General features: G+C 39.9%; 1 protein-coding gene across 1 annotated transcript; it reads right to left on the bottom strand.

Annotated features, from left to right (window-relative positions):
* Positions 1-886: 886 nt before the first annotated feature.
* Positions 887-20,969, bottom strand: RIPK2 (receptor interacting serine/threonine kinase 2). Its single transcript, XM_010405006.1, has 11 exons — positions 20,726-20,969; positions 17,375-17,528; positions 16,056-16,211; positions 13,620-13,777; positions 10,519-10,568; positions 10,009-10,170; positions 7,880-7,965; positions 7,594-7,683; positions 6,666-6,771; positions 2,637-2,816; positions 887-1,488 (listed from the first exon to the last, which is right to left on the bottom strand). Exons 1-11 carry the CDS (start codon positions 20,914-20,916, stop codon positions 1,163-1,165), a joined length of 1,659 nt encoding a protein of 552 aa, XP_010403308.1. The 5' UTR covers positions 20,917-20,969; the 3' UTR covers positions 887-1,162.
* Between the last annotated feature and the right edge of the window lie 312 nt (positions 20,970-21,281).

Below are 21,281 nucleotides of genomic sequence, written 5' to 3'. Positions count from 1 at the left end.
TAAAGTCACTAAGGTCTTGTGAAATGAACTGAAAAAAATACCACATACCTTTTCCTCTCAGGTGGCCCCATTTGTGCCTCAACATGTCAGCACCATCCTTCAGACAAAAAAGGACAGCAGAGAGGTTATCCGGAGAAGGTCAAGGCAGGTCATAGCAGAAGAGACCCCTGCACATTACTTCCAGCATGGCAAGGCAGGGCATGATTGATCTTTGTACATACCCAACTACTGTTCATTATGTAAATACCAAAAATAAAACTGAGTTACAAGTTTGATCCAGCAACATGAGAAGTATTCATGGCAGATTCCAAAGGTAAGGAGTGGTAGGATGGCAGATGACAAAGGCATAGCAGATGACCAAGGAAATGTTAAAGAGATATTAACTGAGGATGCCCTTCTTTAAGTTCTTTCTGGATCTCATCCTACTATGATCTCAAAAATAGCTGAAGTGGTTATAACCACACAATGTAAAATGCTATAGCTGCAGCCCTTCTACTATATCACTTCTGAGTAGACAAGCACAATTTCCTCTTTGCCCTTGGGCTCCTCTTTGAACTAACATTCTTCTTATGCAGTGGTCTGAGGCACTTGCTCTGGCAACAAAATGGGAAAAAAAATCCAAAACAAAACAATAAAAAATCCTGAAATCCTGTAAAAACTCAATGTAAATTTCCTCCCACCTACCACTCTTCCTGGGTATGTACACCAGCATGGCTTAAGGAAGAAAGTTTATTGTACACACAGCAGAATAGCCCTGGAATAGAGCACGCAGATTTTTCTTCCCTCCTCTGTGGGAAAGAGCAGATGGAAGGAGATAAACAAACACGCCATGCTGAGTTGTCTCAATCCTGTGAGGTGAAAGGAAAGGATGTGTATAAACAGCAAATATGTAAAATGGTGAACCTTTAATGTTTTTCTTTGTCATGTATAAACAAAATACTTTTACAAAATTAGTCAACAACCGTCAAGTGGTTTGGCTTTATGATTGCACTCCAACTTATTAATTGGCCACTCACCAAATGCAGGCTAGATGAACTCAGGGTCATTTCTAAAACTCTACAAGGCACAATAAAGACAAAGCTGCACATATATAAAACACTATATAGAAAAAAGAACCATGTTGGAAGAAATATTCACATGGTTTCATAAAGAAAGAATAGATTTAAAGATGCAGTCTTTGAGAATTAGATACAATGTCTGGATAAGGTTGAAGTCCTAGCTGTTTGTTATCTTTCAACTTTTGTACTATAATTCTGGCAAATTCCTCTCCTTGGCTGTCTGAAGTATCAAGCAGTTGTCGTACTTTTGATGTCCTTGTAGGTTTCGTGCTTATGAGTTCATAATCTTCTTTCATGAGTAAATATCTTGATAGAAGAGCATCCAGTGATTGATTCAAACATGCTTCAGTCATCTGATCGATGATTTCTTCTCTTTTACTTTGGATCCACTGATGAGCTACATTCTGTTGTACAGTTTCCAATACAAAATCTGAGATTGGAAAGGATTAGAAAAAAGGAAGGGATTGTAACTGTCTGTCAATAAATACTGCCACAGAACAAAAAACAAGCTGAGAAAAAGCTGTTTAAATGTTCCAATTTGACAAATTTGGTGGTTAGAGTATTTGTTCTATCTGAATCACAGAATAATTTAGGTTGGAAGAGACCCTCAAGGAGGTCATCTGGTGTAATGGCCTGCTCAAAGCTGGGCCAACTTCAAGGATCACTCAGGTTGCTCAGGGCTTTGTCCAGCTGAATTTTGAGCATCTCCAACTGATAGAAGTGGTACTTCTGCAGTCTCCATGGGCAACCTGTTCCAGTGTTCAACCCGACCTTGTACTAAAAAGAGACAGGTGGTGAATTCACTTTCCAGGGGGATTTTTATTGAAGATTACTGAAAACATCCCTGTAGCTTCCCTGGTATTTTTCTCAAGATGAGGTTTCACACAATGAAAAGGTGTTGATTCTCATATTTCCAGAAGAGGGATAATGCAGTAGATCTTTATAAAGCTGCATGTTACTGTGTGGCCCCTCAATAAAAAAAATCTGAATAATTCATCATTAAAGTTTCTTTTTGTTAACTTTTGTGTTAACTTTTAACAGTTACTTGATGCATAGAATATAATGTAGTGGGCTCTCAACTAACACAAAGGATCATTACAGGTGAGATGCTGACACAGTTGCTGCTTCTCCCTGCCTCACCATTAGTAAATGGAAGACTGGAAAGCCTAAAAAGTGAGAAGTGACAAGCAACAAGGTGACTAACTTCGAGCCAAGTTTTTCTCCTGTTCTGCTGGACCATAGCACTACTACAGCAGTAGGATATAGGAGAAATAATATGAGCAAAGGGAACAGGATAAAGAAGACCCATGGCAGCAGGAATTTGATTAAGAGGAGAGAAAAAAAGCTAGTAGCTACAGGTACCTGTACTTGGTGACATTTTACACTGGTCTTGCTTACTTTGTAATGTAAGTCTACAAGGACAGAATTACTTAATTTTGCATTCTTAATTTGCACATGTTTCGTTCTCATTTTGTTATTCTCAGGTGAATAACAGTTCTAGTTTCCATTTCACACAGACATATATTCAATGTTAGAACACTTATTGTGGGTCTTGCAATCAAACAGTGTCTGCTGTACCTGAAGGAATCGGTGATGACCGCAGCACACAGGATGAAGAACTTGAGGCATCTGAAATACTCTTGTCAGATGAGAGAACAGTACTGTATGGATGCACAAGGACTTTGGCACTCTGAGTTACAGAGAGGTTTCCATCTGTGCTCTGGCTGCTGAGAGAGTGTAGACACCCAGAATTTCCGTCTTAGGAAAAAGAGAGGAGGAAAAGAAAAAAGAACAAGCTGTATTACTTGTGTGTTCAAATAAAATACAGCCATCAGAGACTATTCAGAGCAATTCCACCAGAGAAGTCGTAAACCAACTACTTTCACATGATATACAAAAAATTAGTTCTTATACTCAAATTCTGAGTACATTTATGTCCCTTATATTTTACCAGGGCCTGACTATGGGTTTGGAGTCCTGCTTTATTTTAAAGAAATACTGGGGGTATAAGTCTGGTAGATGTGAACTTTAATGAAAAAGCTCTGTTTGACAGAAAATTTTTGTAGGGACTAGAAGAACAAAATAAATCCTTTGAGTGTTTGGAGAGGTAACTAGAAGTCAGCAGGAAAGCAGACTAATTTATTTTGATGAAGTTTGCAGTGTGACAAAGATGAAAATATTAAAATAAAGATTCAGGTGGGAGAAAAGGACATGAAGAGCATTGGGAGAATTCAACATTCAGTGGGATGCCAATGGAAGCTTTTTGTAGTCCATCAAAACTGGGTATTTCAGGAAAGCTTCATGTAAACTTCTGCAAAGTAAAAAGGATTTCTATCAGGTGGAAAGTTTAACAGTTTCTAGGTTTAGGATTTTTTATAGTACGAAAAGGATGAGAGTTATGAAAACAGCAGTAGGAATGACTCAAGGAAGAGATAGCAAACAGCTGATGAGAGATGAACTACAGGCCATGTGCCTAACTCTGTAAATAGCTTTCATTAGACTTTTACAGTGTCACTTGATGAAGACACGATAACTAAGATGTTAACTAAGAACCACAGATGCAAGAATTCAGATGGGCATCTAAAGACACAATGAGGTAGCCCCACGGACAACTCGAGATTACCTGTCCAATGGGGAAATATGAGGGTGAATTCCCAGCTCTTTGTTGACCTGTAGAAGAATATGTAAGTACACGGAGCAGGAATAGGAAAATGTGGAAGAAACTCCATTCTCAGTATTTTAAAAATGGTGGACTAGAAATCATAGTAACTAGTATTTTATTTCATGAACAAGAGAGTGTGTTGGGCAGAGCTATGTAGTGTGAAGCAGCAGATATTATCTACTGCATGAAAAAAAGGGATTAGGAGACAATCACCGTGAGTGAAAGATCATTTCAGAAAAGTATTTCAAGCAGCTGTGCTAGGATGGATTGTTATACATTTTTAGGCACACATATTTAATTTAATAACGTAAAGACAAAACTACTAGGGTTGTACTGGTATGAGAAAATGACCTTGACCAGTGACCAAAGCATAAAAAATATAATCATAAAATCACACAATCGTTTCGGTTGGAAAGACCCTTGAGATCAGAGACCAGCACTGCAAAGTCCACCACTATACCATGTCCTGGTGCCACATCTACACATCTTTTAAATACCTCTAGGGCTGGTGACTCAACCACTTCCCTGGGTAGCCTGTTCCAAAGCTTGACAACTCTTTCAATGAAGAAATTTTTCCTGATATCCAATCTGAACGTCCCCTGGCACCACTCAAGGCCATTTCCTCTCATCATATTGCTTGCTGCTATTGCTTGTCAGGTAAGAGGCCCCCACCTGGCCACAATCTCCTCTCAGGTAGTTGCAGAGAACAAGGTCTCCTCTGAGCCTCCTTTTCTCCAGGCTAAACAATCCCAGTTCCATCAAAAAAAAAATTGCTAATGAGAGTTATTCAGATGTTATTCAGAAAAATACAGGTTGACTCAAGTTACTCAAAAAGAACCTCAGTGACCTAGAAGACCTGAGTAACAGAGGCGGAAATTCAGAAGGAAAAATATGAGATCTAGACTTTCTGTTTCAAGCTGGGGCTAATGATTGGAAGTGAGATGAGGAATAAAAACAACCCCTAAGTAGATTATTCTGTAATGAAGGACCTTGTGAGAAAGGAAAATAAAATTCTGAGGTATACTATGTAAAGGGGACTTTGTAGACAAAAAAAAGTTTTTCATGTCTTTCATACTACTAAGTAGCCTTAGTTCAATGACTTAAGTTAGGACATGCACCAGGAGGCCAAATTAGGATACCAGGAGAATAAAGAAGTTTATTTTACAAAGGGATTTCAGAAGAGTGCATTCTGTTCATCTAGCAAAACAAAGTATATTAAAGGATTACTCTCTGTATCAAAAATGAAACGGGGAGAGGTAAAAGAGCTATTTCAAGAAATAACCAAGAAAAGCTGGCTAGGGAAGGGAAAAAAAAAAGGAAAGATGAAAAGAAAGGCTTAAGGGTAGAAGAAAAGTCTTAACTCTGAAGAATCAATTTTCTGAAAAAGCATTCTAACTGTACACAGAGAAAAAACAAATCAGCTAGAATCTACAGTCATTAACTTCTGCCTTGGTGCCATGCCAAACTCCTCTCTTGCTAACAGCTAACTGGAATTGAATTTTCACCTGAAACAATTGCATCTGAGTTTGAAAAGCAAAAGGAATATCAGTTTTTCTTCCTACTACAAGACTACCTGATGCAGCTATTGGCAAAGTAATAACAAATGCTTCTGCAGTAGGGTTTTGTAGGCACTATTTTCACAAGCTTTATTGTGTTTATGTGTGGATACTGTAAAGTCTAAGCAATGACTCTATAAAATGACCACCAGCTGATCAGTCAGATTAATTGTACCAACAAATTTTCATTGATGCCCTCCACAGCAAGACACAACAATTTATAACAGGAACCAGCAACAAGAAAGGCTGGTATTTACCATTATCTTATGTGACTACACTTACAGTCCATGCTCATGTTCAAACTAATACTCCATGTTCTAAAATTCATCACAACATACTTATTAAGCTTGGTAAATATGAGTTAATCTTCATCTCTGAGGTTTTTATGCTGTATAGATAAATGCTCCAGTTGAGGCACAGACCAAGTACCCTGCACTTGCTTTCTGCCATTTTCTCCAGTAACTGAAAGTCCTTAAAACTGAAAGTCCCACAATTTATTTTCCCAAATTCCTCCTGTATTCGTATCTTTCTAGTACACAGAGTAGAAGGTCAAAATTGTGTATGTGTTCAAACATAAGCTGAAACTGCCTGTGCTCTCCTACCTCGACCCAGAGTATGTCAGGTTTTGCAGCACCTCAGAATACTTTTTGATGTCCTTATCTTATAGCAGTGAAGTCAACAGTCTTGTCTGCTTTCATACTCCTGGTCCCTGCAATGCCAGAGGACACTCCATTTCTTTGAAATATTCTTGCATTCAGTCAGGGGAAGAAACTTAAATGCAGTTTTAGTTTCACAACTGGGTGAAATAATTCCACCTGGGTCCCATTGCATTTTTCTGGCTTCTGACGCCAGCAAAACCTCAAAACTGAGTTTTCTCAGGGAATTTTGCCAACATTTACTCATAAAAGGGGACAGCTACAAAAGGTCTGTGCAGATACTTTTGCAAGGCAATCTATTAATGCCATTTTTATTTATTGAATTCAAAATGATCTAGAGGTCAGGCTGTATTGGAAACTTTGAGTTTACTCAGTTTCTAGAATGCCTTAAAATGTGTAGCTTTTTTATATTCAGAAGTAGCTCACAAATTTAAAAAAAAAAAAAAACCAGTTAACTAAACTGCCTGGAGTCTGAAGGGACAAGTAACTGTTACCTCTGCACTCACAACTCTGAGCAGGAAAACTGAACCTGTGAGCTGTAGAGATTTCTCACGTGACAGGAACAGAAAATCAGAGCTTAAAAAAACGCTTGTTTTTTACCCAGAGCACAAAGTTTACAAAAGACATTTCTTTCTGACATAGAGTGACCCAACTTTCTACTACACAAATGCAATGTCACAGTGGGAATGTAAAGCTGCAATAACAAATTTACACAAAATCAAGAGTATCTCACCTGATGAGAGGATATTACACTGGGGAATAGACTTGAGTTTTGATATATCTGGAGAGATGCTCCGAAGTGGAAGTGCATCACACTGTATGGAGCTAGAATATGCTGGCTGAAAGAAATCCAGTTGTATATTGAACAGGCACACTAAACAAATATGAAGTTGCAATTTTTTACAGAGAACCTTCCTGTCACCGTGTTTTCCCTGCTATCTAAATGCTAAATAGCACAATTAAAATACGGTAAAATCAGAAGAAATTACATGATCACGATACTTGTATTTTTCTAAAGATGAAAGCAATTTTGTATACAAGAACCAAAAGCAGCAGCATTAAGAATCAAAATATAAAATATATCTGTATGGTCCTATATAAGCAAGCTCCGTGGAGGTGTAAGGGAGCAGTAGACAATCTCTTACTATTGGCAGGCATTGTGTGCTGCACTCCTCCTTGAGGGGATCACAGACTCACAGGATACACGGAGTGGGAAGGGACCCATCATGATCATCAAGTCCAACGCCTGGCCCTGCACAGCACCATCCCCAAGAATCACACCATTTGCCCGAGAGCATTGTCCAAACACTTCTTAAACTCTGCCAGGCTTGGTGCTGTGACCACTTCCCTGGGGAGCCTGTTCCAGTGCCTGATCTCCCTCTGAGTGAAGAACCTTTTCCTAATATCCAATCTAAACCTCCCCTGGCACAGCTTCATGCCATATTTAGACCTTTCCTGTATTTAGATACCCTTCTAATTTCTGCATACCCACCCTTTACTTCACATACATGGCTTTGCATTTGTTACACCCTGGCTCAAGTAATGCATTTTATGCCTTTCCTGACTGCACAGGTAAGTAAAGTGCAGAACAACCTCCCTTACCACGTTAACCTTCCTTTAAGCTCTCAGGATGCTGAATACCAAATGCAACATGTATTTACCTTGTCGGGATTCAGAGGTATATTTAGAGATATCTGCTCCATGTTTGCTTTCTTTCCACTCTTGTAAATACATTGTGATTCATATACTGACTGGAAGAGAAATATTTAACTGTATTAAATTTCTGCTATAAGACAAGATGACAGCCCTGTACAAACACGTTTCAACCAGATACAAGACTAGACAAAGGAGACTGAGGAGAAATGACAAAGGAGATTACACTTCTTTTAGCAAGTGAAAGTTACCAACTTATTTGACCGATTCATGACTGTAACAAAAGATACTTACCTTTGATCTCCTTAACAGAATTACTGCTTCTAGCATAGCTATTTCATCAAATGTTCGCAGAACTGGCTCCAGGTCTATTAAACATTCTAAACAAGGGAAGAGTACTTGGTGAATAGTTTGAAGTGGAAATCAAGGTGTCATTTTACTAAAGTGTCTTTCTTACATTTAAGAAAATAATTCGTCTATTGACACGTATCAAACCACTTATGCTGCTAAAGCAGAATCTGCTTGCTTCTATTAAAACAGTTCACACCACCAAAAGAAACCTTGATCTGATCTGGCCACATGATCACTGTGTGTCAAAAGAGATCCAGGGCTGGGCTGAACTGCAGGTCTTGCATTCATGGAATGGAGAGATTGGTGAGTTTGCTGTGTTTCAAGGCAGACCCATCCAGCCTGATGAGCTGAATGGGACCAAACACCATAAGATCTCAGAGTGGGTTGTTATCATCCCACTCCAGAGGAGGCGTTGAAGATTTATACCAGAAAAATAAACAAACACACAGCAACATCCAGAATACATGCTTAAGGCATGAGGAAGGGCCAGAGAAGATGGGGTAGTCAAGGCACTGACCTGTCACAGCCAGTGAAACCAAATGACACTGGCCTCACTCTCACCAAATGCAGCAGGTCAGAGAAGTTAAAATCAATACTCACACAGGGAGGCACAAAACAGTCCAATAAGCCAACAACCACCTGTGCTATGCTCCCTTGTTTTCCAGTGCTTTGAAGTTTATAATACTAAATATTTCATGTTTTGAGATGATTTTATTATAAAAATAGTTCTTTGAAACTGTGCTCAGACAAACAGGAAAGTATGACAGCGTATCACAATTGTACTGCTTTTCTGTGAACTCCATGGACTCAGGAAAACTGATTTACCATACTAGCAACTCATCACATGGCATCCTTATTAATATATTCCTATATTTTTATTACAATTTTACCACTATTCTTCCACATGAACTTTTTTTTACACTAGCATCTTCAAGACATACATTCAACTCTGGGAGTTTTCCAAGTTTGGCAGGCCGTTTTCCACACTGAAATACTAGCATGGTCAATTTTTGTTGATTTTATTTAAACTGTAGGTACACACTCCAAGTACACGCAGAAAGATGGTGATAAGCAGTCTTGATCCTTTGTTTGTAAGATGAACAGACAAGTTAGATGAGCTTTTGCATTTAAAGCTTATTTAACAAAAAGGGTGTTCGGGTGCTTTTGTGCTTGTGTGTCTGTGCCAGTGTCCCTGTGCTATGGTAATTGCTTAAGTTCCCCATCAGGGAGCTTTACTTCCCTTCATTTTGCAACAGTTTCGCAACTTCTTCTTTCTTATTACCATAGTAAAATAGAGGCAAAAGCGATGGGTTTTTTTTTTCAAAGACCATCTCACTACAGACAGGGCACTAAGAAGAAAATCCAAGTTAGCTCACACTGTAGTACATATCCCAAATAATTTTCCCTTCAGTGTGACCATACTCTTAAATTGCCTTTTTTTTTTTTTTTTTGTTAATTGGCATAGGAAAACAAGAATACATATGGAAATAACATGATGTGTCTATTCTTTTTGATTTTAGAAAATACTGTATTTCCTTGCTTGGAAAAAAAAAATCCAGTTCTTGCTTGATAAAGGAGATGGAACAATAGAAGATAAAGTGTCAGTGAAAGATTTACACTGAGATGCAAATACAAGTTGAAGTCACTACAACTTATCTGATATGCAGTGGTTCACTGGTGTTGGTTGTGTGCTCATAAATCTCATAGTACTCATTTTATACTTCACTTCTCCCACCTCCCCTTACAAACCCCTAATTATCTTCAACAATAAACAAAAAACTCCAAACACAAGTAGTTAAACAAAGCATGCTGCTTTTTAACAGGTAAATTAAAAGATGGTAAATGCAAAAAACTCCAATAACCAACCTGGTTTTATGGTGCACACTTCATAGAAGTTTGCTTACAGACATGAAGGAAGCAGCCAAGCACCTTGTCATAACCAACAGAACTGAGCACATGTATCTCCTGACATTTTTAACACTTCCCTTTCGTGACTATAACCTTGGTCTGTAAGTACCATGATCAACAGGAATCTGGCAGTTTAAAAATCTCATTATGCAAGGTGAACTCACTTAAGAACGATGGTCTTTCATCTGGGTTTTGTGCCCATCCACTTTCCATCAATCTTATGATAAGCCCTCGATGAGGAATATCCATTGACAGACTTCCTTCACTCAAGTCTAGTCGCTGTCCTTGTGACACGCTGTACATTATCTGCAAGGGGTTTATAACTTCTGTCAAAACAGACATTGTGAAGCCATTAGAAATATATGCAATATAAAGAGCTTACTATATAGGACGAGTAATTCGGTTTGTAGACATAGAATTTACAGCTCATCAAAATAAGGTTATGTTTCTTTTTTAATTAATGAAAAATTATTCTTAATTTAGGAAACAACAATGTAATTAAAAAAGAAGATGATACTAAAAAAAGAGTCTGATTTGAAAAGTATTTCAAAGAGTTCTTCAACAAGCTTACAAGTTGAATTATTAGAAAGTAACCCCTAAAATGAAGTCCCCAGTTTCAGGTTTAACCTCTAGGTAAGGCAGGAAAAATAAGTTAACAAAAGACATGGCCTTACCTTCAAATGGCTGTTTCCTTGACATCACTTCCCACATGATAACTGCATAACTGTTTACAGTATAGAAAGTACAGAAGGTGTTATTTTAGACTGCCAACACTTAATAACACAATATGCTCAGCTTTATATCTTTTTTAAAACATTCTGGTAAAATGGTCCTGCAAGCACACAGGGGACTGACTATAGCTAACTAAAATGATGACATGAATATGTGAGAACTAGAGCGTGATTTCAGCTAGAACTAGTTAATACTATTAAGTGCAGAAAAAGATCCATGGCATATAAACTCCTATTCCAAATCTGTATCAACCTGGCTCTGCTAATACATTATGAATTATGTACATGGAGTTTCAATCTCAGCACACAAATTGAAGTGAGCCCCAGACAGCCAACTGCTCTGTCCTAATTGCAATACTCTGGCACCTGCCTAGTACGGACTGACACTCCTTGACATTGCCAAGGAAAGCTGGGTATTAGCAGGGAGGATGGCTTGGACCCACAGCTCTGTCCCAACACAGTGTCACAGAGACAGGTAACATACAAACTTGCGCTTGGGATGCCCACTCCAGCTTCCTCCCCACCCCCCCAATATATGCTTTCAACATATACAATCTCCATAGGGAGAGATGTCACTTACACACAGCATTCACTTTCCAAAAGAGACTCTTGGGAAGACTACTCTGAAGTAACGCCAGGAGAATGAACACACATGTGCTTACTCAAACCAGTGACCTTCTTTTCTGTTCACACCAACATGAATGGCAAGTGGTTGAGTGAGTACAAACTTGCCCCATCTTTAGTAAACTAGCTAACTCTCTTCAGCCATCAGGATATACTAAAAGTATAAGAGATAACTTTAAACAACTCTGTAATTTAAATAAGGTTAGACGATTTCATTTAAAAGCAGCACTGAATTCTCAGTCCTTCTCTCCAATTTTTCCTCACATACTCTACCATATCTGAATGAAGCTCTATTCCATGATTTATCCCAAAAGGTCCTAGCACTGCATTCAAGTATCTGGTTCCACTATTCGGATTTAGAAAAGACAATCCAGGCTAAAGCTTCAGTGCTTCCATAACTTCATGCAAGGTGCTGACAAGTGTGTATTTCCATGCTTTCAGTTCAAGTCTTTATAAGTGCTGTGACAGTGTCATTCCAGGAAATAATCACCATGATCAGTTGCTGTTAAGGCTTGCTCCCCACCCTTGATACGAACGCACTGAGCTTCCTTCCTGCATCACTAAGAAGTACCAAATTTTGCATACAGGTTACCTTTAACTGCCTTAGAGAACTGTACCATCCGAGAGCTACCAAGTAAGAATTCAAAAAAATGAAGTAAGAAACAAATAACTGATGCTTAAAATCAAATCATATAAATTGAGTTTTCCTAACTATTTATTCCGTTTACATCTTAACATTCTTCAATAATAAAATTTATTCATGTAGCTTTTAAGAAAAGCAGTCCTCCCTGTTAGAAAGTCTGCTTTTGATGTATTCCTGATAAATCCATGCAGGCTGATTTTTTTGGTAAAACAAATCATCCCTTTTGTAGAAGTTAATGCTGTTTGACTGTTGTTTAAACAATTTGTTTTTTTAAGAAAGATCCTTCCTCACAAATTAGCTTCAGTATCTCAACAACACTCAGCTGTGATCAATTAATTAGACAGCCAGAAAATATCCAAATACTTAATAATATCTTTCATTCAGTTTGGAATCTCTCTACCATTAAAGACTATTTTCTCAGTTCTACAACACTGCAGCATTCCCCTTTACACTACTCCTGTTTTCCTTTCTTATTGCTGCTTTGTAGCATCCCCTTCTGACTGCGAGCACAGATCCTCCTGTGTGGTCTTTCTGGTGGTCCTTCACTGTCTCTGCACCTTCATGTCTTTCTGCCTTGGACATCTCTTTTTCCAATGCTGTCTCAGTTTCTCTTCTTTCTTCTCACATAATCTCTTTCCTTCCTGATTTATCTGTTTTGTACACCCTTCTACTGATGTGTTTTCTTATTTTCTCCCATTTGGTTGTTATTCCTCTGAAAATATTATTTTCTTTCTAACAAACATTTGTCTTCTTCATCTCCACCTACTCATTAAGCTGCCAGTCACCCTTTCTTCCCTCTTAATACACTATGTTTTCTTTTCAATGTTTTCCTTATTCACATCTTCTCATCAAAGGGTAAGGAGAGCAGGTATGTTGTCATCTGTATTCTTTGGACAGGAATGTCAAGGAACTTCATGTGCTTCTTAAGGGTAAGGGATAATTAAGGGAACTAGTGGTCTCCCTGGAAGTCAGTAGGACCCTGTGAGACTGAGTCATCTCTCACCAAGATACAGCCATGTCAGAGATCAGTGAAGGTAAAGGTGGTAGACTGCACCAGAGTGATGGACTTTGTCACAACGATTGGCCAGTTCATGCCTCCTCAATCTTCCTTTACATATGGTAATTCCTCCCAAAATCCTTCAAGTAATCTCTGAGCTCTCCAAACCATTTCAGATCATCCAATCGTAACTCCAATATCCTCAGAGCAATTTCCTTTTGTTATATGGGTCACCACCACTCTATTTACTATTCTATTACTTGTACTCAGGACTGCCCAACACAAAACTACCACAACTTTCATAAAGCAAATCATTCCTTAAGGAGATTCTTATAACTACTTTCTCCAACCCCACTATCCTGTTTTTATCTACCTCCTTTCCAAAAACACATTTTCTTCTTTCCCCCAAGCACATTCTGAAAATTATGTTACTTGATTACACATAGTACAAGAGCATATGCATTGACTTAATGGTGTGAATGGCTTTCTTCTTTCCCTACACTGTCTGTACATGTATGCTCATTCACAGAAACCAGTCTCCCCTACCTATTTCTGTAGTCTCAGCTTAATTTTGGAGCATTACACCTGTCACAGCACAAAATAAGTGAGTCACTAAATCCAGCTATCGCTCAATTCTTTACTTCCCCATTCATTTTGCCTATACAACTATGATATTATCACTGAAAATAATAAAATTGATGAGAATATGTTAAAATCTAAGTTCAGTAAATCCAATCTGAGTTCAGATTTCAAACCCCACCAGAGAACAACAGGAGTTACCTGTAGATATCATGTTTCACACTTGCCCGGGTTTTCTGAGTGGGGTTGTAATCCTCAGGTGGCATGTAGATAATTGTCCCTCCTTCCGGCAGAGAGGATTCACTTCGTGATTGCGACATGGATATGACACGCCATTTGGACATGCCAAAATCTGCAATCTGCAAAGGTCAAATCAGTTGCTCTCAGAAGAAAAACTGGATTTATCTGCTGACAGTTGTTAGAAATTCTTGAAATATGCCCAGAAGAAGGGATCACCCAAAGCTCTTAACCTGACACACAAAAGGTATGTGGTTCACCTAGCAACAGGAAACATCCACTCCAGTCCATGAAGCATTCCCAGGTCATGACTCATGCTGTCCCTACAGCACTCCCCTATCCTATTCTTTTAAGGAAGGACTCATGTACACTATGGCTGAGGAATCTGCTGTAGCTAGCTGTGCCACATGAAGAAAATCACTTCCTTGTGCTAAAAAAAGCAAACAAAAAATCATTGATCACTTGTAGCTCCCTGGTTGTGAAGAAAGAACAAGTTTAGTATAAATCATAATAGCTGTGCAGAACTCAGCTTGCCAATATCCCGAGGCACTTCCCCTCAGAAAAATTTTAGGGCACTTCACCTCTTTTCCAAAGCGATGACATATTAATCTTGAATGAATAAATTTGATATTCTGAAATTCTGTGCTGCAAAAAGTTGCTGAGTATTTTCTTTACTATGCACTCTGGGGCCTTGCTCCTTTCTACAGGATACAGTTCATCTACATGAAGAAGTAACTGACTTCAGTTTACATCCTCAGACATCCATGAGCCAGGGTGCCAGACGTCAGATTAGGTTATGGCTAGAGAGATAAACATTTAGCAGAATACACTTGCTGGCTGAGTTGCAGTGTCTGGCATACATGGGAGACAGATAAGCAGCCAGCTACCAGCTCTGCACTTGTCCAGTACTTGCATAATAGCAAATATTTTCAACAAAGAAGCCTGTGCAAGGCAACAAAGGTAACAGAAACAAGCTTTCTGAAGAGCATACATCCAAATCCACAATGACCTTTCTTCTCTACAACTCACTCTCATCAAGCCTTCCTCATTGTAACTGGTCTTAACTCTTGCTCATTCAGTAGATCAGGGACAGCCAGAAGCACTCTGTGAATGGTGTTACTTTTACACATATGCAATATTTCTTCTATTTGGCATGCATTATAACCTTGTTTGCATTTCCTGTCAACTGTACTAATTTAGAGAATCTTGCTTCACTAAAAACCCTAAGGACACTCCTTATAGGAGGCAGGGCAGGTATGCAAGAGTTAACCTCTTCCCTTCAATTGCCTCAGCAAACAAACTGTTCAGATGTGGTCAGGCAGAGCACCAGGCCACACCAAAGCTGTTAGGGATTAAAAAGAGTGAATAAAAAAATGACTTGGACCAGTTCCCTGATCAGGTTTGTCAGGAAGCTCGAGAGATGGCAATACCAGCACAACTGAGTGGGAGAAAGTATGACCTGCTGAGGGTGTGAGCGGAGACAAAGCCACGTGAGGCACTTTGCTGCCAAGAAAAATTTCTGTGCAACGAAGAAAGAAGAAATCAGCAGCGGGTCTTTGCTCAAAGGACTCACAAGGAGATTCATCTTACGGTAACAACTCATCTTACGGTAACAACTCAAGCATTCACTTTTCAAGTATAAATTCAGTGCAAAGTATCTCTTATTTCCAGTTACTTGAGTAACATATTCTATCAATTATAAAAACAGAAGATCTTTTAAAAGAACATGAAAACAACAAACCCAACTCTTGCAATTATGGAAGCACCTAAACATTTTGTCAGAAGTACTTTTAGTCTCTTTTTCACATCATGGCAGTGATATTTTAAAAGGCAAAATTAAAGTTTTAAACTACTGATACTTCTGTATGTATGTTTGCTTGTTCTAAGGAGCTTCACAAAAACCACCTTCCAACATGGTAAGATTCTGCAGGCATGTTTTTTCTGTTCTTATATTACACCAACAGAATAGATATGTCCATATTGCATGACAAGTATCAAATGGAGCCTTAACATTTGAATTTGACCTTCTGCCTACCAGAAGTAACTTGTCAGAGCATCTCGGGCAGGAACACTTTCTATTTTCTTCTCAGAAAGGGCCAGATGTAGCTACCCTTGGAATGCTAACAAAAAAGTGTCACCACTACTGAGTATCAGCTACTGCTATAGCAGAAACAGCCCAAATTCTATCTTTCTGGTCTTTTCAGATAGGTTAAATCCACAACTGATTAATACAGAGTTTTCAAAAGAAAAACTCTAAAGTTCTGTCTGCAAGGATAGAAGAAAAAGTCCACCATACAGTTACATCCGTGTGGCCACAACCTCACCCTTCCTCCTCTACAATAATGAAAACACTTTCACTCATTCAGGATGCTGAAGAACACAAGAATTAAATAACCCTACCTTTACATGAAACTCATCATCCAGCAAAATGTTCTGGGTTTTTAAGTCATGGTGCAGCAATGGAGGATTCATGTTGTGCAAATAGTTTACTCCCAAAGCAATTTCATAAAGAATGCGGAATCTCAGGCACCAGGGAATGTCAGGATATATATCTTTCTGCCAAGATAAAACCACAAAATGAGAATATCCTCTGTTCTGACCTAACAGCACACACAAAGACTTATTTTATAAGAAGAAGAAAGTGACTTGGGCATGCAGTAATCTTTCAAAACATACATTACACAAACTCCTTAAAAAACTGTAACAGAGCATTAAGACTCATTAGCTGTTAAAACAAACATTATTAAAAAATAATAATTATGCAGTGCTATGTTTCCATTTGCTAACATTCACATAATAGTTCATGACTGCTATATATGATGTTGAAAATTTGCTACATTACTCATTCACATGGAAATATGAATTACAGATGAACTTTTGCATGAAACTTGCAACCCACAATTTATGAGTCCTTCACAAAGAATGGCAATCATATCTTCAATTGACATTGGGGAATAAAAGCGCTGTATTGAAACTATGCACAAAATACTACCTTTATAAATAATAATACAGCAAGAAAAATGCAGTAAAACTCAACTGAAATCTTAAAAGTTGTATTGGCACTAATGCCTTTATGAAAAACACACAGTTGAGCTCTCTAAGGCACAAGATGTGTATTGATTAAAGGTGGAGAAGAGACTTCAGTGCTGTTGAGACTCAACTGCAGTAGCTTTGCATAGCAACAGTCTGTGTTCAGGCCAAGCTAATGGAAGCAACTGAGAGTTCAGCACAGGAGAATTTATTCAGAGAGTAAGATCTGTTAGAAATATTCATACCTGTTTATGTTAGCAATATTTGGCTTCTATAAACTAACATCAAAATCTTATTTTTTTTTTAAATATTCAAATTCATGAAAAGAGAATCAATATTTGTATTGGCAGTACTTCAGAAAGCCAGACTGAAGCAAGCATAAGTATTTCAGAATCTAATTAGAGAACAACTGAGATTTTTAAAGTGACTGTATGTAACACTGCAACATAAAGCTAGTTATAGGTCACAACATTAAAGGAAAAAGTTTAACAAAACCTAAGTTGGCTGAGTTTAGTTGTCTTTTTGAGATACAAAAGGTCTATCTGAGCACCAAAAACTACTAGGGATAATGAGCGTCTTTTAATGTGAAATATTATAAATAAAATACTTTACTATACTAATTAAGTATGGAAATTGCAATCTACTTGAAGCAGCCAAGTATCGTATTTGAAGACCGTAAGTACACTTACCCCATGTAATAGCTGGTTTAATGACCCATTTGTCATGTATTCTGTCACTATCCCCAGAAATTCAGGCTCGTTGCAAATTCCCAAAATTGGCAGAATGTAACTAAACCTGGCTTTGTGTAATACCTCTGCTTCTTTTAAAAGATGGTTTCTATCGCTTAAAGAAAACAAGCAAACAAATAAAATACATTACCAAACCAGTACTAGGAAACTCAAAGCAAATGCTGGGTTCACTATATTCTCTGTCATTTTTATCCCTGTATGCAGTGCCACCACCTCTTCATTTCTACCATGATGTTTTGAGAACAAGACAGTGTAAGACAAATTAGAATCTGCAAATGCAAAGACAAGACAGCTTCCCTGGTTTTGTCGTACCACACAAATCTCTCTATTTCCATCACACATTTCATCCATGTTTCCAGTAAATAAGGATACAGTCAGAACTTCCAGCTTCCATCGTTCTTTGTAACCACAAAGGTAACAACCAGCTGCATTTGTCCTACTTTGCTAAACATCTTCAAACCCTGAGTTTTCACTCAGGCCCAAAATTTATCTCCTACAGAGTGGAGATTTTAATACTCAGGATTCTCCAACCATTTACATTTAGTGGACTCTGATGTATGCTAAAATAATAGGGGCTAAAGGAAAGCACTTTTGAACTTCTGAAGGAAAAATTACCTATGCTTTGTTTTTGCATAAATCATTCCTTCAAACTGAGCCCCTGCTTTGAATCACTCTCTGGAAAAAACATTCCCTAGATGCACAGGAAGCAGGAATAGACCAGCCTCATCGTGTTTGGATGCCTGAATTTGACTGTGTGGATCCTCCCTGTTACCTCAAAACTCCTCATAAATGTGGGTTTGATGCATCTTTACAAATTCAGACCTTGCAGCACATGGATTTGAGAACGTCAAGTTTTATTTAAGATTGAGTATGATTCTATCCCTAAAAATAGAAACTATTTGGTACGCCTTATATCTCAAATAGTCTTGAAAAAAATGGGTTTGTTGTCAGTGAGGATAGTTGGACCATGAAGCATAATTCAGCAAAAAAAGGATTTAGATCTCATACCAGTGAAGACCTGTACAGTACATGACTAGGATATTCAAATACAGGACATTTACAGCACATTTGAGATAGATCCTTTGGATATGAGCCAGTCTGACTCAGAAGCAGTAGGGCTGTGCTGGGGCCAGGGCTATGCCCATCACAATTTGTTCAGCACAGCACCGAGCTACGTGCACAGCACAGCTCTGGGGTGAGAGCCGGCTTGTGCCCATCGAGCTCAGGCCACACCCCGAAGCACTCACAGCAGTCTGGATCCATCAAGGTGGATTTAGCACTCACAAAGAAAAGGCCATCAGGATATACTGGGAAAAGAGGAAGCCTTGTGAACTAAAGCCTGCAGATCTTAACAGCAGGAAACTTTGAATTTAGATGGATATTAAATTAAGGTCCTTTGATCTATGTGATGGAAAAAGACTTATACGAAACTCTAGGAAATGACAGAAGTAAATTGGCAGCCTTTGAGAAAAGCATGGGATGGAAGACAAAACTCTATGCCTTCCTCCTTCTCTCCAGAAATGACTAGGTTTGAGGAAGCTAGGGGTTTCCCAGACAGTAAGGCACATTTGGATGGGATTCAGCTGTGGCAGGGAAACAAATTGCAACATACTGAAGTCTATTCCTGTGTCTGTCAGTCACTTCACCTTTGTCTGCTCTGTACCAGAAGGGCACTGAGTAATGCCTGAATGAGTACATTCCCACAACAGCTTCCCGACAGGCTTTGCTCTTTGGCTCGTCACATACATATTCTGGGATGCACAGCACACATTTCCCACTTGGGCAATTAATGGCACCATGAACTCATCCCTTTTCTTGACAACACTTACAGGTTGGCATTTTATATTGCCTACTATACAACCAACAAAGCAGAGGCTTGGGTATAATGGATTTTTTTACAGCTTTCAGTATTCTGATAGCATTTCTGGGCTTTGCATGATATGTGGTAGGTGACTGAATTATTTTGATTATCTCACTTGCCCTTTTAATCACAATTTCACAGGTTAGATGTCCCACTAATCCAAATTCTTGCAAGGCTAAAAACAGTATTTTGTGTTTCCTCCCAACTGAGTTCTGTGGATAAATGCTGTATTTCCAATTAACAGGGATTCCAGCAGACATTTAAATTTTTAAAAAAATTCCAAAACAAGAAAAACCCCACGACACCCACTCTGCCCCCACCCCCCAACTTATCAGAAAACACAACATAACTGAGATTCCATTTCTGGCAAGATTTCAGAGATACAGCCTGTGTATATACACACCTGGGTAAGAAGTGGTGAAAGAGCTTAAAACAACTTGTCTTATATTCTAGTATATTGGGTCACAAGACTAGAAGCCTTTCTGAGTGAAGCTATCCTACCTAAGGGCCTAAAACTAGATCAAGGAAACCTGAGGCAATAAAGCTTGACGACACCAAGATAAGACTCAGAGTAAGGTTTACAGTCAGGCAGGCTTCAGACAGTGTAAGAAGAGGCAAATTTGCTGTGATACGTTAACAAATTGGAACTATGGGGATTGAATAAGACAGAGACGAATGAAAAAGTACAACTTGCTGTCCCCTTACATGGAGTGACAGCTCCTGTAATAAGCATGCTACCACTTGGGTACCTGGAAAATGGGGAAACCGATTGTTATATGGAAAATACCAGTTGTACAGGGGGGCCTACAAGCCTATTATTTTAAAATCAGCTTCTCTCAGTATTGTGAGATCTGGGGGGGGGAAAATAATTTTGCTTTGTCTCAGAGAAGCTTATCCTGGAAGCTAGAAGCAATCTCTAGTGGATAGAACAGTATACTCCCCATTCCTCTCCCTATGTAAACACCAAATCTATAGTAATCACTGTACTTCAGCATCCTGCTGATACCTCAGCAAAATGGGTAGCAACCACCAGACCCAGCAAGAAGCCAAACTCTGTCAATCCCACCTTGAGGAGGGCTCAAGGTGCACAGTGCAGAAGAAAAAACCTCCAAAAGAAACAACGTAGCGTCTCACAGACCGAGACCGAAACCACCCCTTTACAATAATCGAAAGAGAGGAAGCTCCGGGGCCGGCCCGTGCTTTCTCTTGGCCCAAGCTGAATCATCCTCGTGGGATCCCCTTTCCCCGTGGAATTAAAGGAAGCCTGCCACCGAAACACCAGGATGTGATCCACAGACCTCAGAAAGCCACGCCGGCATCTTCGACCGGCACTTGGACGCCTTGCCGGGGGCTGGTTTAGGGAAAGGCGGGTTCAGCTCGGCCCTTCCCCCGGCGATGCCCCAAGCCGGGCCCCCTGCCCACCCCGTTACCTGTCTAGCAGCGGCCCCTGCAGGCATTTGAGGGCCACCGGGACCCTCCAGTCGGCGTGGCGGGCGGCGGACACGGTCCCGTAAGCGCCCCGGCTGATAAATCGCAAGTCCGGGAGTTTGCTGGAGGGGATGGAGGGGAGGGCGTAGCTGAGGGCGCCCGCCCGGCCCCCACCGCCATCCCCGCCGCTCATGCTCGCACTCGGCCGGGCGCAGCGCGGCCCGCAGCGCCGCTCCGCTCGCCCCGCTCGCCCCGCTTCCTCGCCTCCCCCCGCGCCTCCCCGCCCCGCCTGCTCTCCTCCTTCTACCCCGCCGACGAGCCACTTCCTCTGGGAAAGAAGCACAGTCCCACGGCTCACGGGCCGGGGAAGGCGGAGCAGGCGCGATGGGAGGAGCGAGCCGAGGGAGCGCGGTGCCCTGGAGAGCGGTGCCGGCGCAGCAGCCTCGCTCTTCGGCAGCCGCGGGAGCGCTATGGCGGGGCGCATCCCTCGGGCCATGGATGGAGCATCCGTCGTCCGAAGGGGGTCCTGGTGGGGAGCATCCCGTGCGCCGGAGAGGA

This window comes from Corvus cornix, chromosome 2 (assembly GCF_000738735.6).
Source record: "Corvus cornix cornix isolate S_Up_H32 chromosome 2, ASM73873v5, whole genome shotgun sequence".
Lineage (NCBI taxonomy): Eukaryota > Metazoa > Chordata > Aves > Passeriformes > Corvidae > Corvus > Corvus cornix.
Note: the sequence above shows the minus strand (reverse complement) of the source record. Positions and strands in the feature narration are given on the sequence as shown.